Below are 22,821 nucleotides of genomic sequence, written 5' to 3' on the forward strand. Positions count from 1 at the left end.
TATAGAAATTTTGCTACAGACCTTCCTTTGTGGTGTATATTTTTATGTTGTATTAGTAGAAGGACCCACTGCTCCATAAAGGATAATAGTTTCCAGTACACTATTCCTCATGATGACTCCTTAAGTGGTTCATCATCTGCCTCTTCGTGTGAACCAGTGAGTGATTTTCCAGCATCTTTTCGAAAATCTACCTACTGGATGAAGATGAGAAGGATCAAGCCAGCTGCTACTTCTCATGTTGAAGGTATCAATATCAGTGTCTTCTTATTCCAGAGACGGAACACTCCCTAAAGTTATAGTGTGAGATTATTGTAAATACCTGTTAAGGGTATCAAATGCCAGATATTTGTTTCTCATTAGTGATTTTAAAAAATTTAAGGTGTTAGGCTATTGGACCCTGTTAGCTTCATGAATTGTCTGATAGAATAAAATTCTGCTAGGTTATACTTAGCATTTGATTTTCCTCTTTGTAGGATTTGAACTTCTTTTCCTCTTTTCTTCTAGTTTGAACTTCTGTTGATGATTTAGGGGCTAGTGTAAGGGTTATTTAGGGGAGAATATTCTAGATGGTCACAGTCTCAAGGGTCCTTGGATAGCTAGCCCTCTATCTTGAGCAATTCTTGTGCTCCTTTTTAGTCTCAAATCAAGATTAAGCAAAACACATTGCCTGAAGGCCCTTACTGTTTATAAGGAACAATGGATGGTTTGGGATAGATAACAAGGTAAAAAGAAAGAGGGAGGTTGGGTCAGTTAATGAGAAGTTACACCAGCTTCCCTAAAAATCTCACAGATATTTCCTGAGGCCTGTGTTCACTGATGCTTTTTCCCTTTGATGGTCTCGTGAATGATGTTTTGAAGGCAGGCCTAGCTGTTCATTTACAAAGTGTGCTGAGCTTTTGTTTTGTTTTTGTATGGTATTTCAGGGTCAGGTGGAGTATCAACCAAGGGAAAAAGGAAACCCAGGCAGGAAGAAGATGAAGACTATCGAGAATTTCCTCAGAAGAAGCATAAGCTTTATGGTAAGGCAGTAACTTTGCTACTTCTTTTTCCTTGGGTGACTGGGCTTTATTCTTTGAGGGTAAAAGAAAAAGAGACCTTAGTTTGAGCCCTTTAGTGACCTCTGAGCCCTTTGAATTGTTTAAGAGGGAATGGTCTCCATCCTGCCGCCTTATACCCTTTCATTCTGTCATGACTTAGGCAGTCAGTCTGTTGAGGGACTGGGAAATAGGGTGTTGAAGAGAAGGGGAGGGAAGACATTTTGATATTAGTAAAGGTGACATGTTGGGCTTCAAGTTTCTGTCTTGTGTCAGGGAGGAAGCAACGGCCTAAAACTCAGCCCAATCCCAAATCCCAGGCTCGTCGCATTCGGAAGGAACCACCAGTTTATGCAGCAGGTATGTTTTCTTCTGGAACCATTGTGGGATGTAGTTCTCACACCCTGATTTGTTGTTGGTGTTGTCTGTGAAGAAATGAGGTACTGAAGCATTTCTTTAAGGAGGCAGTTACTAAGGGCCCAAGTTTGGAGTCAGACAGACCTTTGCTCAAGTTTTGGCTCTTCATTAACTTTCTGACCTGCCTTCATTTATTTACCTTCCTCTAGCCTCAGTTTCCCTGCCTATGAATAGGGATGATAAAGGCAATCAGAACTGTTGTGAAAATTAAATAGATAAAAACATTTAGCATAGTCTCAGGCACATAGAAACACTCAGCAGATGGGCTGTGACATTTCTCAGTATCCCATTATTATATCCTGCTATGAAAAATATTGCTGCCTAGTTCTTTAAGCCACTGGTCTTTGGAGTGGTTCTCAGGTGGTTTTTATCATGGCGAAATGAGTATGAGTTTTCAGAAACTACACTGTCTGAAAAATACTACTATTAGAAGTTATACCCAGCAAGAGTCTCTTTGTTACAGTCTACCAGGAAAAGGAAAAACCATTTTATGATACTTTTCCTAAATTGTGGGATTATGCTTTTTGTTTTTGGAGAATACTGCAGATTACAAAGTGTTTCTTTCTCTCCTTTGTAGGCAGTTTGGAGGAGCAGTGGTACTTAGAAATCGTTGATAAAGGCAGTGTCTCCTGCCCTACCTGCCAGGCAGTGGGGAGGAAGACCATAGAGGGTTTAAAGAAACACATGGAAAACTGCAAGCAGGTTAGATATTTTGGCATTTCGTTACTGTTACGATTTTAAATCCAAACTTTAGACCTCTTTTGCTGTGTTGGATGTGCTGGTTATAATGGATGAAAAGCAGCATTGTGGAATAAAGGAAACATAGGCTTTGGATCTGACAGTTAGGTTTGAATCTTTTCTTAGCCATATACTAGTGTGGCATTTAGCTTTTTAAGTGTGGACCTCAGCTTCATTTGTAAAATGGAGAAAATATAATACATACGAAATAATAAAAACCTTATATAGTCCAGGAGAGGATAAGAAAGAAGTAACACGTGGCCAAGTGTCTAACCCATTACTTGGCAAATACTGGCATTCAGTAAATGGTAATTCTTACTATTTTAAAAGTGAATTGCTTTTATTTTGCCCTTAAGGACATGACACTGGGTTTCTGGGATTTTGAGGTTTATTGACTGTTGAGTTTGAGAAATAAAGGAGACATAGACAAAAGCATTTGAGTAGGACTTTGTGTCATTCTGTCTCTCTGTGGAACAACCTAGCACTGAGCAGTATTTTTCCTTCTAGGAAATGTTTACTTGTCATCATTGTGGGAAACAACTTCGTTCACTGGCAGGGATGAAGTATCACGTCATGGCAAATCATAATAGTTTGGTAAGAGTGTCTTCTGCCTTTGTGAGTGTTTGGGTGTGTGTGTGTGTGTGTGTGTGTGTGTGTGTGTGTGTGTGTGTGTGTGTGTGTGTGTGTGTTTGAGATGGAGTCTCACTCTGTCGCCCAGGCTGGAGTGCAGTGGCGCAATCACTGCAACCTCTACCCTCCCAGGTGCAAGCAATTCTCATGCCTCAGCCTCTCGAGTAGCTGGGACTACAGGTGCATGCCACCACGCCCAGCTCAGTTTTTGTATTTTTAGTAGAGACTGGGTTTCACCATGTTGGCCAGTCTGGTCTTGAACTCCTGACCTCAGGTGATCCATCTGCCTCAGCCTCCCAAAGTGCTGGGATTACAGGCATAAGCCACCGTGCCCAGCTTGGATGCCTTTTACTTACGTGAATATAGATATCTCAGTGCAGATAGCTCTTGGATTTTGTAAGAGTATGAGTAAGAGTCATGCACAATGAAACCTTTGCAGTAGATCCATAAATATTTGTGTGTTTAGGTTAGGTCTAAAGGTTTATGTTCTGGGAGGTAGAGGCTCAGAACTCTTATTTCCATTATATTCACTTCCTTTGTCCAGGAGAAGATGGAGAAAGCCAGGAGTCAGATAACTTGGGCTTCCTCAGCACCAGCTCAGCTGCTAGTCCAATCCTTGATTCTCCTCTGATATTTTTTCCCCGTGTCTCTTTTCTATGAATCATCTGCTTGTTTACTTCTCTTGATTTCTAGCCCATTTTGAAAGCCGGAGATGAAATAGATGAGCCAAGTGAGAGGGAACGGCTCCGAACAGTTCTTAAGAGACTGGGAAAGCTCAGGTGCATGCGTGAGGTAGGAGACCATGGACACAACTCCTTCTCCCTGAATTCTCAGGTCAATGTCTTTCGTTCTTCTTTTCCATTTCTTCTCTTTCTCATTGTAGACCTCCTAGTTCTGTACTATCTTGGGCTCTTGAACTCATTAATAGTTCTTTATTTTCTTCCTCATTAAAAAAAAAATTATTTTTCTCCCCTTTCCCTTTGTTTGATGGGGTTTCCTTACCATCCTTTCTTTAATGTGATGAAGAGGATCCCAGTAACCCCTCACTGTGCTGAACTGTGGTACATATTGTTGGATATTTGATTGGGATGGGATTGGATCACAGACCAAGGAGGAAGCTCTGACATAGAGTAGATGCACAGTTATAGTTTATCAAGGGCTGACCAAGCTGATTCAAAATCATGCTTGGTCATAGCAGGATGACCAGAGACAAGGAAGGGTTGTGCTGATAGGAGATGTTGGAGAGAGTCTACCGAAATCAGAGGGCCTGTTTGTATTTTGTGGTGGTGAGTACTTTATGGCTGTTTAGAAATTTAGCGATCATGTCCAAAGATGTAAGATTATAGTTTAGGCTTCTGTCCTGTGTTCAGAGTTGCTCCAGTAGCTTCACCAGCATCATGGGATATCTCTACCATGTCAGAAAATGTGGCAAAGGGGCTGCAGAGCTGGAAAAGATGACCCTGAAATGTCACCACTGTGGAAAACCATATAGGTCGAAGGCTGGACTTGCGTATCACCTGAGGTCAGAGCATGGGCCTGTGAGTACTGATCCCTTTCTATACCCTGGTTGGGGATGTATTTTGTGGTGAGTCCTTACCCCCTTCTAACTTCCCATATGTGTTTTGTTCCTCATTTGTATCCTCTTTTAATCTCTGAATGCTTGTGCTGTCTCTTCTTTGTCCTTTTGTTATTTCTGTCTTTTGAACATTATTAGGTTAGAGAAATCAAAATTCAAAGAATAGCCCAGGCAGAAGTAAACTCATTATTATGTATTTTATATTTATATGTTATATATCTTATATATTTTTATATATTACATATATATATACATAAACACACATTTTTTTGAGAGACAAGATCTTGCTCTCTAAGGCTGGAGTGCCATGGTGGGATCATAGCTCTCTACAGCCTTGAACTCTTGGGCTCAGCCATCTTCTTATCTCAGACTCCTAAGTAGCCAGGACTACAGGCTTGTATCACATGCCCAGCTAATTTTTTTGTTTTTAATTTTTTATAGAGATAGGGTTCTCATTATGTAGCACAGGCCAGTCTTGAACTCCTGGCCTCAAGCATTCCTCTTACCTTGACTTCTCAAAGTGCTGGGATTATAGACGTGAGCCACTGTGCCCATTCATTCATTCATTCATTCATTTGACAGAGTCTCCCTCTGTTACCCAGGCTGGAGTGCAGTAGCTCAATCTTGGCTCATTGCAACCTCCACCTCCCAGGCTTAAGTGATTCTCTCACCTCAGCTTCCTGAGTAGTTGGAATTATAGGCATGTGCCACTACGCTAATTTTTGTATTTTTAGTAGAGACAGGGCTTTATCATGTTGTCTAGGCTGGTCTTGAACTCCCTATCTCAGGTGATCTGCCCACCTCGGCCTCCCAAAGTGCTGGAATTATAGACGTGAGCCACTGTGCCTGGCCTCATTATTATATTTTTAAAACTAAAGGCATTCCCCTGTAGCTAGAACTTTTATGGGCATCTGTCTAGCAGAGGTTGCAGTAAGCCGAGATGGTGCCACTGCACTCCAGCCTGGGTGACAGAGCAAGACCCTGACTCAAAAACAGAAAAACAAAAAGGTTGTGTTTTGTTTTTCTGAGACAGGGTCTTGCTGTTTCACCCAGGCTAGAGTGCAGTGGCGCTGCCTTGGCTCACTGCAACCTCCACCTCCTGGGCTCAAGCCATCCTCCCACCCCAGCCTTCCTAGTAGCTGGGATTACAGACATGTGCCACCGCGCCCAGCTAATTTTTGTATTTATAGTAGAGATGGGTGTTTGCCATGTTGGCCAGACTGGTCTTGAACTCCTCAAGTGATCTGTCTGCCTCGGCCTCCCAAAATCCTGGGATTTACAGGTGTGAGCCACTGCACCGGCAAAAAAGATTTTTATGTGAAAATAAATTTTAATTTCCCTTGGGTAAATACTTAGGAATGAGATTTCTGGGTCATATGGATTAATGTATATTTAACTTCATAGAAAGTGCAGCACTGTTTCCCAAAGTGGCTGTGCCGTTTTACATTCCCACCAGCAAAGTATGAGAACACCAGTTGTTTTGCATCCTTGTCTACATTTATTATTGTCAATTTTATTTTTTGATCCATTCTAATAGATATGTAGTAGTATTTTACTATGGTTTAAATTTTCATTTCCCTAATGACTAACAATGCTTAATGTTGTTGACCATCTTTGCATGTGCTTATTGGTAATTTGTATGTCTTTAATGAAGTCTCTGTTCAAATCCTTTGTTCATTTTGGGGGAAGGATTTTGTTGTCTAATTAAGTTAGGGATATATTCTGAGTTTTTTTTTTTATCATTCTGGATATAAGTTCTTTATCTTTTTTAACATTGTCTTTTGAAGAACAGAGTTTTAGATTTTGGTATAGTTCAATTTATATATTTTTTCGTTTATGGATAATGCTTTTGTTGCATCGAAGAAATCTTTGCTTAATTCAGTGTATGATTTTCTTTCTTTTCTTTTCTTGAGACAGAGTCTCACTCTGTTGCCCAGGTTGGAGTGCAGTGGTGCGATCTTGGCTCACTGCAACTTCTACCTCCCGGTTTCAAGCGATTCTCCTGCCCAGACTCCCGAGTAGGTGGGATTACAGGTGCTCACCACTGCACCTGGCTAATTTTTGTATTTTTAGTAGAGACAGTGTTTCATCATGTTGGCCAGGCTGGTCTCGAACTTCTGACCTCAGGGGATCCACCCGCCTTGCCCTCCCAAAGTGCTGGGATTACAGGAATGAGCTACAACACCCGGCCCTGAGAAGCTTTTTTACCCATAAAATATGCATTAATATGGTGGAACTTGATGCTAGTGGTTAACAATCTACACCTAGCTCTTTTGATATTTAGAGCAGGAAGCTTAGCCTTTAATCACTGGCTCTGATGGATGCCACTTATCAGGCCTATGTTTTGCTGTGTCTCTTTCTTGCAGATCTCCTTCTTTCCAGAGTCAGGACAGCCAGAGTGCTTAAAGGAAATGAACCTAGAGTCAAAGAGTGGGGGCCGAGTTCAGAGACGTTCTGCCAAGATAGCTGTATACCACCTGCAGGAGCTGGCCTCTGCTGAACTGGCCAAGGAATGGCCCAAGAGGAAGGTGCTTCAGGACCTGGTGCCTGATGATCGAAAGGTAAGGCAGAAGCATGTATCAATTTGGGAACCATTATTTCTAATATTGTGCCTTCTGTAAACAGAAAAGTAAATGCACTTGAGTGTGTATGTGATACGAAGTATTTTGTTTATTTATCCTTGGATATAGAGTACATCTGATCTAGTTTCAGTGTTTGTATTCAGTTAGGTTCTAGAGTGACAGTCTGTTTCATAAGTTTCTTAAAGAAGTAGTTCAGAATTAAAGAGCCTTCTTAATGCTGAACTACTTCCAGAGGGAACCTGAATTCCCAGATTAGATTTTTGTTTAATCTTTGTTTAATGTGTTTTTGTTTTGTTTTGCTAGCTCATATATAGTAGTTTCTATTTAGTTTAGATAAGTGGTTTCAGTTTGTTTTGTAGTAACAGAACTCCTCTCTCCCGCTTTTTTCAAAATAAAATCTTATGCAAAACACCAGTATATAAAATAACTTAAAAACAGATTTGCTCTGAGTGACTGTGAGTAGTGAGCCCAAAGCCTTCTCTACTTGGCCTTTTTCTTCATGATACTTTTGTTTTTCCCCTACATAGCCCCAAGCATCCTTCTGAGGGGTGCAGAACATGTTTGGAAACCCTTGGACTTATTAGAATAGATCATAGAGGAAGGGGCATTATTTAAACAAAAGGAGACAGGGATATATGACTATGGGATAGTCTTGGGAACAGGTTGAAGGGATACATAATAAGGAGTAAGATAGGAGCGAAGGGCCTCTGAGTCTTGCTCCATCGCCAGGTGCCAGGCTGGAGTGCAGTGGTGCGGTCTCGTCTCACTGCAACCTCCGCCTCCCAGGTTCAGGCAATTCTCCTGCCTCAGCCTCCCGAGTAGCTGAGACTACAGGCGCGTGCCACTATGCCCAGCTAATTTTTGTATTTTTAGTAGAGACGGGGTTTCACCATGTTGGCCAAGATGGTCTCCATCTCTTGACCTTGTGATCTGCCTGCCTTGGCCTCCCAAAGTGCTGGGAAGGGCCTCTTATTCTCCAGGGTATCAAGAAGTTCACATTTGGCATAGGGCTCTGACCTATGTGAGAGGAATGTTATGTCTTACAAGAACATAATGTCAGGCCGGGTGTGGTGGCTCACACCTGTAATCCCAGCACTTTGGGAGGCTGATCACGAGGTCAGGAGTTTGAGACCAGCTTGACCAACATGATGAAACCCTGTCTCTACTAAAAATACAAAACTTAGCCAGGAGTGGTGGCATGTGCCTGTAATCCCAGCTACTCAGGAGGCTGAGGCAGGAGAATTGCTTCAACCCAGAAGGTGGAGGTTGTAGTGAGCCAAGACCATGCCACTGCACTTCAGCCTGGGCAACAAAGTGAGACTCCATCTCAAAGAAAGAAAAAAAAGAGGGTCTCCATGTTTGGGTCCCCTTCCACAAATACTCCCTTTGTGGAAGCCATCTTTCTCTCTCCTGGATTTTCCCTCTGGAGTCCCCTTCCACATTCTGTGTGGAAGCCTGTCTTCTCCTCCTGAACTCCATCTCTCTCTATTCCCTAACCACTAAAAAAAAAAAAAAAGAAAAAAGAAAAAAGAAAGAAAATAAGATCATATTCTAGTTTCTAACACTTACATCTTTTTTGGTTTAAAAATCAGTCCCAAGGTGATAGGCGTGCCCACCTGGTGGACGCTCTTGGTGTCCAAGGAATTGGATTGTATTTTTGAATATCAGATATACTTTCTTGTTTTGGACTTATTTCTACATTTTTTTTCCTGCTACAGGCTAAAGTACATGGCTATCTAAATCCAATTTAAATGTGGGTTTTGCATAGTGATATTTATCTCATGATATTACAGTCAGGTTTCACTGTGCATAGATGTCATAAGGAAATTTAAATATTTGTTAACTGGCTGGGCACGGTGGCTCACGCCTGTAATGCCACCACTTTGGGAAGACAAGGTGCGAGGATCACCTGAGGGTCAGGAGTTCAAGACTAGCCTTGCCAACATGATGAAACCCATCTCTACTGGAAATACAAACATTAGCCAGGCATGGTGGAGTGCAACTGAAATCCCAGCTACTCAGGAGACTGAGGTGGGAGAATCACTTGAACCTGGAAGGCAAAGGTTGCAGTGAGCTGAGATTGCGCCATTGCACTCTAGCCTGGGCGATAAGAGTGGAACTTTGTCTCAAAAAAGAAAAATTAGCTAGGTGTGGTGGTGCACTCCTGTAGTTCCAGCTACTGAGGAGGCTGAGGCAGGAGAATCATTTGAACCTGGGAGGCGGAGGTTGCAGTGAGCCAAGATCATGCCACTGCACTCTAGCCTGGGCCACAGAGCAAGACTTCATCTCAATCAATTAATCAATCAATCAGTATTTGTTAACTCGTTGATAAAATTGGGTATTCTCATCCAGCAGATGCTTTCCTAAAATCAACTAGAGATATAGATAGATAGATTGATGGATTGATTGATTGATTGAGTTTTTGAGACAGAGTCTTGTTCTGTCACCCAGGCTGGAGTGAGATGGTGCCACCTCTGCTCACTGCATCCCCCGCCTCCCAGGTTCAAGTGATTCTTGTGCCTCAGCCTCCCAAGTAGCTGGGATTACAGGTGCATACAACCACACCTGGCTAATTTTTTGAAATTTTTTTTTTGTTTTTGTAGAGATGAGGTTTTGCCATCTTGCCTAGGCTGATCTCAAACTCCTGAGCTCGGGCAATCTGGCTGCCTTGGCCTTCCAAAGTGCTAGGATTACAGGCGTGAGCCACTCTGCATGACCCAGTTTATATTTTTGACAGTGTATAGGTAAAAGGCATTGTTCTTTCTTAAATATAAAAATTTAATCTTTTTGAGTAAATAACATATTCTTCAAATGGTTCAAAAAGTCAAAATGATGATAAACATTGAGTTAGCCACCCTGTCCTTGTTCTGTCCTGTCCCCATGGTTAAATTAACCATACTTACTAGCTTCTTGTGCGTCTTTCCACTGTTTCCTGATGTGCATATAAGCAGTGTGTATTCTTTTTAAAAAACTCTTAATTTTGAAATAATTTTAGACTTACTGAACAGTTGCAGAATTAGCACAGAGTTTCCAAATGCTCTTCACCCAGCTTCTCCTAATGCCAGCATCTTACATAACCATACCTTAGGATACTATCAGGATACAACATTTTATTTCATTTCTGTGTCTCCTTAGTCTCTTCCAATCTGTTACAGTTCCCCTGGCTTTGTCTTTCGTGTTCTTGATGCTATTGAAGAGAATTGGTTGATTGTTTTGTAGAACATTTCCCAATATGGATTTACATGATATTTTCTCAAGATTAGGTTGAGAGTTCTATATGTGTTTGGCAAGAATACCACTGAAGTAATGTTGGCCCTTCTCCATGTATCATATCGAAAGGTATATGATGTTGCTACGTCTCTTAATGACAATGAAAACTTTAATCAGTTGCTTGGGGTGTGTTTTCTAAGTATCTCCATGGCAAAACTACAATCTTCCCCCTTTTAATTAGTGAACATTTTGTGGGGAGATGGAATATGCTCATATCCTGTTTCTTACACTTTTGCCTACTTAGATTAGCATCCATTGATGATTTTTGCCTGCAATTATGTCTGCGATGTTTATGTAATGATTTTCAGTTTCCATCATTTTTTCTATGGTTATTGATTAGAATGCTACTGTGAAAAGATCTGTTGCTTTCTTCTATTTATTTGTGTAAGTAAAAACTCATAGATATTTATTTTATTCCATGGGATATAATCCAATGCTATTATTATTTATTTTGCTGTTCAAAGTGTCCCAATTTGGCAATTGAGAGCTCTTTCAAGTAGGCTCCTGTGTCTTTTTGACATCCCTTCTCATTTCTTTAGCACATTTTTATGGCACAAGAAGACAGGCCATAGGCTTATCTTTCATTTTTCCTGCCCTAGCCCTGGAATCAACCATTTCTCTAAGGAATCCTGGTTCCTTTTATTAGACAATATATTTAGAAATGAACATTTTAGTGCTAGTTATGTTCATTTCTACTGGAGTGTCATTGTTTCTGTGCCTTCTTGGTGGTTAGAGTTAGGTTATAAATGTATGTATAGTCATACATGCACACATACACATTCATATTTATTTTTATGACTGTCTGTATGTATATTAAAAGCCATAAGACCTTCATTTCCAATCCAACTGCACAAGTTTCCTTCTAGCCTTTCTTTTTCCTTATTTGTAACTTCTTTCTCCAACAGTGAGAAACCTGGTTCTCATTATCCACAGTATACTTACTTATTTGCTCAATTCTAGTAGTACATAAAATAATTCCAGAATTACCAACTCATTCCCCTATAACTACACAAATTTTCTATATTTGTGTATACTTATTTTCATCTTGAGCCTTACAGCGTGTAGTGAAAATAGTATTTTCCAAAGTTACTGAGGTTGGTTTTTTCTTCCCTGCTTCCATCATTGTGTCACTTATTTGTAATAGGTTCATGTGTTATGTTTATTAAGTTTTGGGTTTCCCCTACATCCTATTTAATGTAACTATTCATTTATTTTGGGAGTATATGAAACCACCATGGTTCTAAATCAGACCTATGCAGAGAGATGTATTCTGAGTCACTACTCCTCCTCCCAATTATTCCATTTCCATTCCCCTTTTCTTTCTAATGTGTTTTCACCTACCCCCAAAGTTAACCAAATTCATTCATTTTTGGTTTTTCCTTCCTGTATTTTTATGTGACAGATCATCAGATACATGTATATTTTTTTCTTCTTTTTTTTTGTATTTTTACATGTATATTTTCTTATCCCCTCTTTCTTACTGCAGATTTTTTTTTGTACTCTGCTTTATTTCACTTAATAATATAGTTGTTCCTCAGTACATGTGGGGAATTGGTTCCAGGACCCCTTGTATACCCAAATTTGTGCATTCTTAAGTTCTGCCCTGCCAAACTCGTGCATATAAAAAGTTGGGCTTCTGTATAGATGGGTTTTGTGTATTGAAAGTACAGTATTTTTGATCCTTGTTTGGTTGAGAAAATCCACCACAAATGCACCTGCACAGTTCAAACTTGTGTTGTTCAAGGGTCAACTGTGTATCCTGGAAATTGCTCCATATGTGTTCATAGAAATCATCTTCATCTTTTTTTTATAGCTGGATAGTACTTCATTTACATAATTATGATAGTTTATTACTGTATAGTAATAGTTTATATAAATATGATAGCAAATATGATATATCATATATAATATATTTATGTATAACTATATTTATATAAGCTATGTACTGTGGAGCTATAAAAAATTTTTAGATAGGCCCATTTATACCAGCTTCAGAGGAGACTAAGTGCTTATAAATAAAGCCACCTCTGTACTCTATAAAAGTACTCTGTACTCTATTTTTTTTTTTGAGACAGAGTCTCACTCTGTGGCCAGGCTGGAGTGCAGTGGTGCGATCCTGGCTCACTGCAACTTCTGTTTTCCGGTTTCAAGCAATTCTCCTGCCTCAGCTTCCTAAGTAGCTGGGACTATAGGCATGCAGCACCATGGCCAGCTAATTGTTTTGTGTTTTTAGTAGAGATGGGGTTTCACCATGTTGGCCAGGATTGTCTCGATCTCTTGACCTCGTGATCTGCCCGCCTCGGCCTCCCAAAGTGCTGGGATTACAGGCATGAGCCACCACGCCCAGCCTGTACTCTATTCTTTTATATGTTTCCTAGAGGTTCTTTGGGCTACCTTCCTTACTTCCTCCATTACCTTTATGGACTTGGGGCATTGTTTTGTTACAGAGAATCAGCTTCTTTTCAGACACTTCCATTGTCAAAGCAGGAAGATTATTTACTCCCCAGAAATACAGCTATTTACCCCTGGTGGACTTTGAAAGAACTGTCTGTGCAGGTTGCTTTCTCTTCTCTGGAAACTCTAGTTGTAGTTGTAAGGAGAGATCAACTCACGTCAAAGCGTATAAATGGAAGTGCTAGAAATAATTCTACTTTTGAAGTTTAGGCAAATATTATGTATTCTGTTCCCTGATTTCTCTCACATCCCTGTTTTATGTTAAACCTTAATTTTTTGTTTTAGAATTTTAAAAATACCAAAATTAGCATGTTATAATTGAAGAAAAATTAGAAATGCAGATAAGTAGGAAAAAATACTAAAATGATTCAAAATTCTACCAGAGAATACCAGTTAATATTTTGATTTATACACTTCTAACCTTTTACCCATCCACATTTATTTCTATAAATGAGTATACGAATATGTCTTTGTATCCCTCTCTCTCTTTTAACATTTTTTAAATTTATTTTTTCTTTCCTAATCATTAGAACCTGTGAATCTTTCTTTTTTAACACATATTTTAACTCTATATAGTGCTCTGTAGCTTTTTTTTTCTTTTTAAACTGTAGATGAAATATTATATCTGAGTCTCTTGTCCTCTGTTAAAAATCAAACTTTTCTAAGACTAAACAAGAGACCATTATACTTACCAGTTTCAGGTACTTTACAGGGTCTTACATTTTACAGTTTTTTTGCATACAAAAATATACCTAGATTTCAGAATTACATAACCTAAAGAGTTGGGTGTGAAACTTTTGGGATATTTTGGTTGGGAGTTGGATTCATCTAATAAAATGTTTCTTATTGTCTTGTCTTGTAGTTAAAATATACTCGCCCAGGGCTACCTACCTTCAGCCAGGAAGTACTACATAAATGGAAGACAGATATCAAGAAGTATCATCGTATTCAGTGTCCTAACCAGGTGGTTCTTTCTCATTCATTTATTCAGTAAATGTTTATTAAGCATCTGTTCTTGCTTCTGTTATTTATTTCTTCATGACAAAACACCTGGACCTCGGTGGCTTAAAACAACAATTACTATATTTGTTCATAATTCAGCTCAGCAGGGCAGTTCTCCTGTGATATGTAGCATCAACTAGGATCACTCATGAGAGTGCATTCAGCTGGAAGCTCAGTGAGTCTGGAATGTTCAAGATGGTTTCTGTGCAGCTGCATTTATCTGGGAGCTTGGCTGTCCATATGGCCTCTCTTTCTAGCAGAGTTAGTTGGGCTACCAGCAGGGTACACAGTGACTGACTTTTCAGAGAGTATTTTGAGAACATGAAAGCAGGGCTGTAGCTCTCTTAAAATCTGGCTTCAGAATTTGCACAACATCACTTTCATGGTGTTTTATTGATCAAAGGAATCATGGGACTAACCCAGATTCACCGGAAGGGTAAATAGACTCCACTTCTTGATGGCAAGAGTGGAAGAGAATTTGCAGCCATCTTTATTTTTACCATTCTTAAAATATTTTTATTTTTATATTTTCTAGAGTCAAGATGAAGGAGAGAGCCATCTTTAAACTATAACAGCTATAGTAGATTCAGTACTTTGCAGAGGAGTAAATATAAAAGAAGTGGGAACACATTTGCACTAAATCAGATTTAAAAAAAACCTAACTGTATAATTTTCTGTGTTTCTCTTAAGTGTCTGAGAAAATATCGAGGGAAGGAAATGGCTTAATCTTTCCTAAACAACTTGTTCACCTTGTTTCTTTTCCTTTTCCTTGACTTTCCTTCCTGCTTTTGTGGTTTGCAAATATATTCTATTTTGTTTGTCTGTGGCACCAATTATTGGTTTCCCTTCTTCAAATGTAGAGTTGGTCAGTGTAAATGGCCAGACTGTTCAGAGAAGGGAGCTATTTGACATAGTCTTCACACTGTTTCTTCTCTTTTTCAGGGTTGTGAGGCCGTCTACAGTAGTGTATCTGGCCTTAAAGCTCACCTGGGCTCTTGTACATTGGTTTGTAACTTTTAAAACTTAATATCTTAACATGTCCTCTAAAGTAGTCTGACATGGAAGAGAATTCAGTTTAGGTGAACAGCTAGTTGTCCTGTTAACCATTATCTTCAGAGGCTGCTTTAGTTTTTTATATCTCAAAGATTCTTGATCTGGTATTGGGTGGGATGTTAGAGGGATGTCCAAGACTTAGAAAAGATCACCATAGTCATAAGTCATTATCAATTTAAAGGAATTTAGAGAAAAATGTATTTGTTCTGAGTTCCTATCCCTGAATTCCAAGAGATTTAGCTCCTTTCATTTGAGCATCTCCTACACTGGGCCTACCCTATTTGGGTGGGTCTAAGGCTTTATAGAATCACCTTATATGTGCTTATCTGGATTGGTAAAGATCCTCTAAACTCATCAGAATCATAGTGGCCTCTGGGGATGGGAGGTAGGATAGGGTGTCAGGCTAATAGCCATTCACCTCACTGAATCTTTTCCATGTTGACCCAGGTGTCCTACAACCTACCAGCCATGGGAATTGCTGCCATTTTCCAATCTCCTCACACAAAATGAAAACCATGGAAACCTGAATCTTCAGGAGGGGAGAGAAGTCTCAGTTCAAGGCAACAAGGGAATTGTAGGCATCTAAACCAGATCTGTCCAGTAATGATTAGGAGTTTGTCATCTTGATCCTAGTTTCTGAGTCCTTAAACTAGGTATTATGGATGGTACTCTTCTAATTCTGGAAGGCACTTTTTGCAACAGTGGATCATAGTGGGAAGAATTGTACATTGGTGCCTCTGGTGAATTTTGGGCATTTGATCATTTTGGGGGAGGAACCAAGACAACCTGGAAGTGAAGTGAAAGGAGCATAGGAAGGTAGGAAGATACGGCATGCTACCTAAGAAAAAGCAGGAGACTGTCAGGTTGTGTTGAAGTAGGGTGGGTGATTGGAACAGAATTGCATTAGAATGGATTTATGTTGGTAATAATCCATCCAAGCTGGTTTTCCTAAATGTATTACTCTATTGGATCTTTTTCCTTCTCATCCTTGCTGAAGTAGAATTCCCTCTTTTCATCTCTAATAATCCCTATACATAGCCCAGGTATGTGTTTCTGAATTTACCAATAATTCTTTTTTGTTTCTGTCTTGGAAATAGGGAAACTTTGTGGCTGGAAAGTATAAATGTCTTCTATGTCAGAAAGAATTTGTGTCAGAAAGTGGTGTCAAGTATCACATCAACTCTGTCCATGCTGAGGTGAGGTTTTTGTAATCCTCTGGATCTTGTATATAAGCCATAAGAAAGGTAGATTTGTCCCTGTTGTTATGGGCTAAGGCTGTCAAGGAAAGTAACTCTAAAGTGGTTACCAGAGACATTAGAGTTAAAATATTCTCTAAAATTAGATGTATAATTGTATTTTTCTGTGAAAGTATTTGAAGTCACTGTGAGGGGTGGGTGTGGTGGCTCATGCCTCTAATCCCAGTACTTTGGGAGGCCAAGGTGGGAGGATCACTTGAACCCAGGAGTTTAAGGCTACAGTGAGCTGATTGTGCTACTGTGTTCCAGCCTAGGCAATAGATTGAGATCCTGAGCATCCTTGAACTTTTCTTTTTCTTTCTTTTTTTTTTTTTTTGAGACAGAGTCTCGCTTTATTGCCTAGGCTGAAGGGCAGTGATGTGATCTTGGCTCACTGCAACCTCTACCTCTTGGGTTCATGCAATTCTCCCCGCCTCGGCCTCCCGAGTAGCTGGGATTATAGGCACTGGCCACCATGCCCAGCTAATTTTTGTATTTTTAGTAGAGACGTTGTTTTGCCATGTTGCCCAGGTTGGTCTTGAACTGCTGACCTTAGGTGATCTGCCTGCCTCGACTTCTCAGAATGCTGGGATTACAGGCATGAGCCACCGTACTACCCGGCCTGAACTCTTGTAATTCTTTTAAATCCAATTAAGTCAAACATTTGGGAATCAGGTTAAATTTACATGTTTGAAATTCTTGTTTCATAGTGATCTCTATATGTTCATGGTTTCTAGCATTCTAATGTCTTCCAGCAACCTGTTTTTAATGCCGTTTAAAATACTGCATTAAACAACTATAAAGGACATTCTTGAGACAGTTGGGGAAATTTGAATACTGACTATATTGAATAATAGTATTGTGTCATTGTTAACATTCCCAAAGGTGATAGTTGTAGTCATGCAGAATACCCTTGTTCTTAGGCAGATATATGCTGAAGTGTTTAGGCATGAAGTATTATGATGTCTGCAACTAACTTGCACATGGTTCAGCAAAAGAAGGAGGGAAATAAAGAAGGAAGACAGGAAGGAAAGAGATTAACAATGGTAAATTTGGTTGTTCATTGAACTATTACAACTTTTCTGAAGGTTTGTAATTTTTCATAGTAAATTTAAAAATTGTGTATACAAATGCTTTAAAGTTCAGAAGGTCAAGAATCTTCTCTTGGGAAAGGTTTTTTACGTAATACAGGTGAACAGATAAATCATTTATGATATAATTAAATACTCTTACTACAACAGCTTAGGAATACAATGTGCATTCTCTTGGAATATCTTACTGCAGCTGCCTGATGTGGGAAAATAAAGGGAGCACCTTTACTTATTATTCTCTGCTCTCAAATGTGATAGTACTTAATGTGGGCTTTAGTTACTTCCATAAAATTTGGTTTCTGTTGCTTTACTGGCATAAGCTTTCGGAATCCCTAACCAAAATCTGGCGTGTCTTCTGAAGGCAGTCATAACTTTTTAGTAATAATAGTATATCTTTTTTTGCTTCAGGAAGTATTCACAAATTATCGACCGGTTGCGGTGGCTCACACCTGTAATCCCAGCACTTTGGGAGGCCGAGGCTGGTGGATCACCTGAGGTCAGGAGTTTGAGACCAGCCTGGCCATCATGGTGAAACCCTGTCTCTACTAAAAATGCAAAAATTAGCTGGGTGTGGTGGTGGGCACCTGTAATCCCAGCTATTTGGGAGGCTGAGGCAGGGGAATTGCTTGAACCCAGGAGACGGAGGTTGCAGTGACTTGAGATTGCGACACTGCACTCCAGCCTGGGCGACAGAGTGAGACTTCATTAAAAGAAAGAAAAAAAAAAGGCAATTATCTTCTGACAAAATCTGGCCTTTATATAGTTAACTGGTTTGTCCATTTTCTTCCTAAAAAGTTAGAACCAACAGAGTTGGAACCAACAAATTTCACTTGGTTTGGGGCATGCGCCCAGGCATTTGTTCGTTGATTTATGCCTATATTTATGAATTTTGTGATTGGTAAAACATCTTTACCCTATTTCTTCCTACCTCCACATTTTCTTATACTCCTTTTTTTTAACAGAAAATTTCAAACACATGAAAATAGAGAAAATAGCATAATGAACCCAGTGTGCTGTCAGCCATCCTCAGCAATCATCAGTGTATGGCCAACCTTGTGTCATTTCTAACCTCACTTTTCTCCTCCCTTAAAACCTTACTTTAAAGCAAATTCCACATGTAATTTCAGCTGTAATTGCTTCTTTCAATATGTATCTCTAAGAGATAAGGACTTTTGAAAACATAGGACCACAAACATTACACCTAAAAAAGAATTTTAGCATTAACATATATCTAGTTATTAATTTTCCCTGATTGTCTTATAATGTTTTTTCAGAGTTGATTTATTCAAATTAGTATCTAGAACAAAGTCCAAATATTGCATTTGTCTGTTTTAGTCTAGGGTGGCATTATCCAAAAAAAATGTACTGTGAGCCATACATATAATTTAAAATTTTCTAGTAGCCACATTAAACAAGTATTTTAAAAAGGTGAAATTAATGTTAATAATTTATTAAGCCCAGTATATCTAAAATTATTAACATGTAACTCAACTATTGAGATATTTTACATTTTTCCATACCAAGTCTTTAAAATTTGGTGTATATTTTACATGGAAGCCTATCTTAAATTTGTTCTGCTCACATTTAAACACATCATGTACCATACATGGCTACTAGCTATCTTATTGTACCATGCAAGTCTAAAAGCTTTCTCTCCCTTTTTACAAATTTGCCATTTATTGAAGAAACCAGATCACTTGTCACATGCATGTACCCATATTCTGGAATTTTGCTGATTTTATCCTGTGGTAGTATTCCTGTATCCTGGCTATTTCTCTTTCTTTCCTTTTTCCTTTCCTTTCCTCTTTCCTTTCCTTTCCTTTGTTGTTGTTTGTTTTTGAGGTACAGGGACTACTGCAGAGTGTCTTGCAGTGGGGTAGAGAGATTGGGCTCAACTCCCTATCCTGGCTATTTCCTATAAATTGATTTAGAAGATTGAACAGATCACTTGATAAGATTGAAGTTCTTTCTTTTTTGGCAAAAATACTTTATAATTGGATTTCGTGTCCCCTACCCCTTAATTTTTTAAAGTGAGTCTCAAAAATGTTAAGTAATTTGCCCATGGTCACATATTTAGAAACAGAGCTGGGATTTGGACTCAGGAGGTCTGGCTGCAGAATTCATGCTCTTAGCTACAATGCCATCATGAAATAAAAATCTCCTGTGGCTCAGTGTGTTATATCTCATGATGAGATTTATACTGCAGGAGCTACAAGAGTGGGATAATGCTAAGTAAACAGACTCTGTAGATCATTTATTAAAGTACCTAGAATTATACCTTATAAAATATGTGCTTATAATAGCTGCTCTGTATTGATTTCTCCAGTTTAAAATATAGAATCCTGAGATATGGTTCCATATCTGTTTCCTTCTTACTGTGTTCTGCCCTAATCATGCCTTTTTTCCTTTCTTCCTCCACCTTTCTTTATGTTCTTCACTATATTTTCGACTGGATGATGTTTCTATTTTGCCTCTCTAGGATTGGTTTGTTGTAAACCCAACAACAACCAAAAGCTTTGAAAAGCTGATGAAGATAAAGCAGCGGCAGCAAGAAGAAGAAAAGCGGAGGCAGCAGCACAGGAGCAGAAGGTGCCTAAGAAGGCGGCAGCAGCCTGGCATTGAGCTTCCCGAGACAGAGCTGAGTCTTAGAGTAGGGAAGGATCAGAGGAGGAATAATGAGGAACTGGTAGTGTCAGCCTCCTGTAAGGAACCAGAGCAGGAGCCAGTGCCAGCACAGTTCCAGAAAGTAAAGCTCCCAAAGACTAATCATAAACGAGGAAGGAAATAGGCAGTCAGTGTAAAAGCGCTCTTAGGAAAGCAGATGTGATGTTGTCACGGGGACCTGTGCTGGGAGGACTGAGTGAAGATTCTTTCAGCTGTTTGTGTAAGGCTGTGACTTTCTCAGCTCCTTCCTCCTGTGTAAATTTCAGTCCTCCCTTCTTACACTTTGATTCCCTCCTCCCCTTTTAGTAGGTTTTCCTGCTATTCCTCGTGGAGTCCTCTTGTTTTTTTTCTGATCTTGCCCAAAGAGCTCCCTTTCAAGGCCAACTATAGGCTCCTCTTGTTCTGTACAAAACTAAGAAACCTCTTTGGTTGTCCTTTCCTTCCTGGGGTATAGAATGTTCTTGGAAGCTCCATGGATTTAGTAGCTGCTCCATCATCTAGCTTGTGAAATCATTCCAAACTAATTTTTTAAAACCATAACTGATTTATCATTTTGTATTTGTGATATAACAAGTCTAGAAGCTAGAACTGTTGTCATTCATATAATAAGATTACCCTGTCTCCTTGGGAAACAAATTTTATGGTGGCTATTTGTCCTCTCAATATAGTTTTAAGTAAAAAAGTAAGAAAATGGATTTAGGATGAACTTCCCCATGCTGTAATTTATATGGGAAATGCTTTGTTTGTGCCAAGTAGCAGTGACTAGACCCACAGACGTGAAAAGCAGCCTTAGGAGTAATGTGTCCCAAACATTAAAATGACTGGAAAGAAAAAGTAAAAGCAGCAATAAATACTGCTCCAACTTTCCTGGAGCCTGAGGCCTCATCCATTCTGAAGGTGAAGCCTGAGGCCTTCACCCTCTGAAGCTTATTTTTGCTTTGGTTTTAAGAATTGAGAAATATCACATTGTCCTTGACATTTTGACAGTCTCCTAGTGCTCCTGGTAGTGGCACTAAGGGAAAACCAAGGTGCGCATTCCTTCTCCCTGGACTTTACCTCACTTGTTAGTCTACACGCTACTAAGTTTTCACCCATCCCCTTAGCCAACCTCTGTCTGAATTTTCTGAGAATATTGTCCTCTGTCCTCTTTTATATATGGCGTTCTATCCTCTTTATATCCTGAGACTTTGACACCAGATGTAGATATTTATCTGGAGCTGGAAAGAAAAATTCTTTTTCTGTACCTCATACCTACCTGGTAATGTTTAATGGGTTATTTCTCTTTGAGAGTGGCTTTCTCTGGAACATTGGTTAGAGCAGCATTGTTGTCGTGTTTCTGGATTCTCTTCCCCCTTTTGCATAAATATTGGTCTTATATATTCTTGCCTATTTTGTGGCATGTGCCACATACAAAATGAACCCTGATACAGACAAATACTACCTTTTCAAATTCTGAAAGGCTATTACCACTTTAACTCTGTGTGCTCCTCCAAATAGCTTTAAAATGTGGGCTTTTGTGAAGACCACTTTCAAACAAGGGAGCATTGAAACCTGAAATTGGATACTGCCAGAATAGGTAGTTTTGAAACAAGTTAAGGCCATGGTATATCCACTCTGCATTTTCATTGGCAGTGTGCCCTTAAAGCCCTTTCAGAAGATGAGGGTTATCAGGGAGGAGAAATGAAGAAGCTATGTTAATTTCTGGTGAGTAAGACCTGGGTAATGTTTGGCAATGACAAAAGAAATAAATGACTCTCAGAAAGATGTTTCCAGTGTTCTTTGACGCCGACCTGCTGCATGACTCCTTGACATTGTATGGGGGTAAGAAGATGGCTAGAGATGGGGGTGAGTTTGAAATAAGTTCCATGCAATTGTCTCAGTAGTTATTTAGTTCCTGAACTATGCTGGTTAAAATGAATAGTTTGAGATTAAACTGAATTAGTACAGGAAACTTGGCCAGTCTCATCCAGAGACCCCTTGCAGGCATTCCTTTCCTTTTTCCTGGCCAAGACCAGAGATTGGCAGGACTCTATAAGACATTCTAATCATAGTATTGGCTTTTAAAGTTTTTTTTTTTTTTTAATTCATTAGACTAACATAAACAGTCTGACAGTATTATGAACTTTCATACGTGGTGTGAAATGCAAATTGATACAACCACTTCAAAAGTTATTTGGCAATATCTAGCAAAGTTGAAGCTATGTACCTGAAGACTTAGCAGTTTCTCTCCTGGGTAAATACAGAGAAACTCTTCTTGTTCAGGCATACCAAGAGACACAAAAAGGAATGATTATTGCAGTACAGTATACAATAGAGAAACACTGAAAACATGTATCGGAGATCTATGGGATCTGAAATCCCATAACTTCACCTTTGCAAGTTATGGGATTATAGAACAAATGGCTAGACTGTATTTCCCGGTTGTTCCCCTTCCCTCCAGTCTCTGTAGTGAAGGAGAAGCCAGCTAACTCCTTTCCTATGGAGTGTGAGTGGAGTAATGAGAATGCCACTAGCAGGCTAGAACTTTTGAGTGGGTGTATGTCCAAGCTTTCCTCACCCTTCTTCCAGCTAAATGCAGATGATGATGGGGCTCTAGGAGATGGAAGAACACAAAATGAAGACAGTTGACTCCCTTAATCACCTCCTGAAGGAGAGCCACTTGCCAATCAGGAACATGTATCTGAGACTATTAAGTGAGCAAGAAATAAATGTCTTTTGAGACATTGTACATTCTTGGGTCTCTTGTTAGCCTACTCTAATACACAATAATTATCTGTTATCAGAATGGATAAATTACAATATAATCATACAGTAAAATACTATACAACCTATAAAATTGAGTAGGGTTTCTTTTATCATGCATATGTCTCCATGTCTGGGGCCAGGCATGGTGGCTCATGCCTGTATTCCCAGCATTTTGGGAGGTTGAGGTTGAAGGATCGCTTGAGCCCAGGAGTTCTAGACCAAGCTGGACAATGTGGTGAAACCTCATCTCTCCAAAAAATAAAATTAGCTGGGCATTGTGGTGTGTACCTGTAGTCCCAGCTACTCAGAAGGCTGACATGGGAGGACTGC

At 39.5% G+C, this 22,821-nt stretch overlaps 1 protein-coding gene across 2 annotated transcripts; it reads left to right on the top strand.

Moving 5' to 3' along the window:
• The first annotated feature begins 38 nt into the window (after positions 1-38).
• On the top strand, positions 39-21,510 carry ZNF512 (zinc finger protein 512). Of its 2 annotated transcripts, XM_017545630.2 has the most exons (12): positions 40-244; positions 924-1,019; positions 1,311-1,394; positions 2,029-2,153; positions 2,697-2,783; positions 3,513-3,611; positions 4,190-4,357; positions 6,762-6,956; positions 13,564-13,665; positions 14,646-14,708; positions 15,854-15,952; positions 19,562-21,510. In XM_017545630.2, the coding sequence occupies exons 1-12, from the start codon at positions 199-201 to the stop codon at positions 19,868-19,870; spliced, it is 1,473 nt and encodes a 490-aa protein (XP_017401119.2). In that variant the 5' UTR covers positions 40-198; the 3' UTR covers positions 19,871-21,510. The 2 variants fall into 2 exon arrangements, with proteins under 2 accessions (XP_017401121.2, XP_017401119.2); XM_017545632.2 differs by lacking the exons at positions 14,646-14,708; positions 15,854-15,952 and having other exon boundaries at positions 39-244.
• Positions 21,511-22,821: the final 1,311 nt, after the last annotated feature.

Source organism: Cebus imitator, unplaced genomic scaffold, assembly GCF_001604975.1.
Source record: "Cebus imitator isolate Cc_AM_T3 unplaced genomic scaffold, Cebus_imitator-1.0 Scaffold180, whole genome shotgun sequence".
In the NCBI taxonomy this organism is placed as follows: domain Eukaryota; kingdom Metazoa; phylum Chordata; class Mammalia; order Primates; family Cebidae; genus Cebus; species Cebus imitator.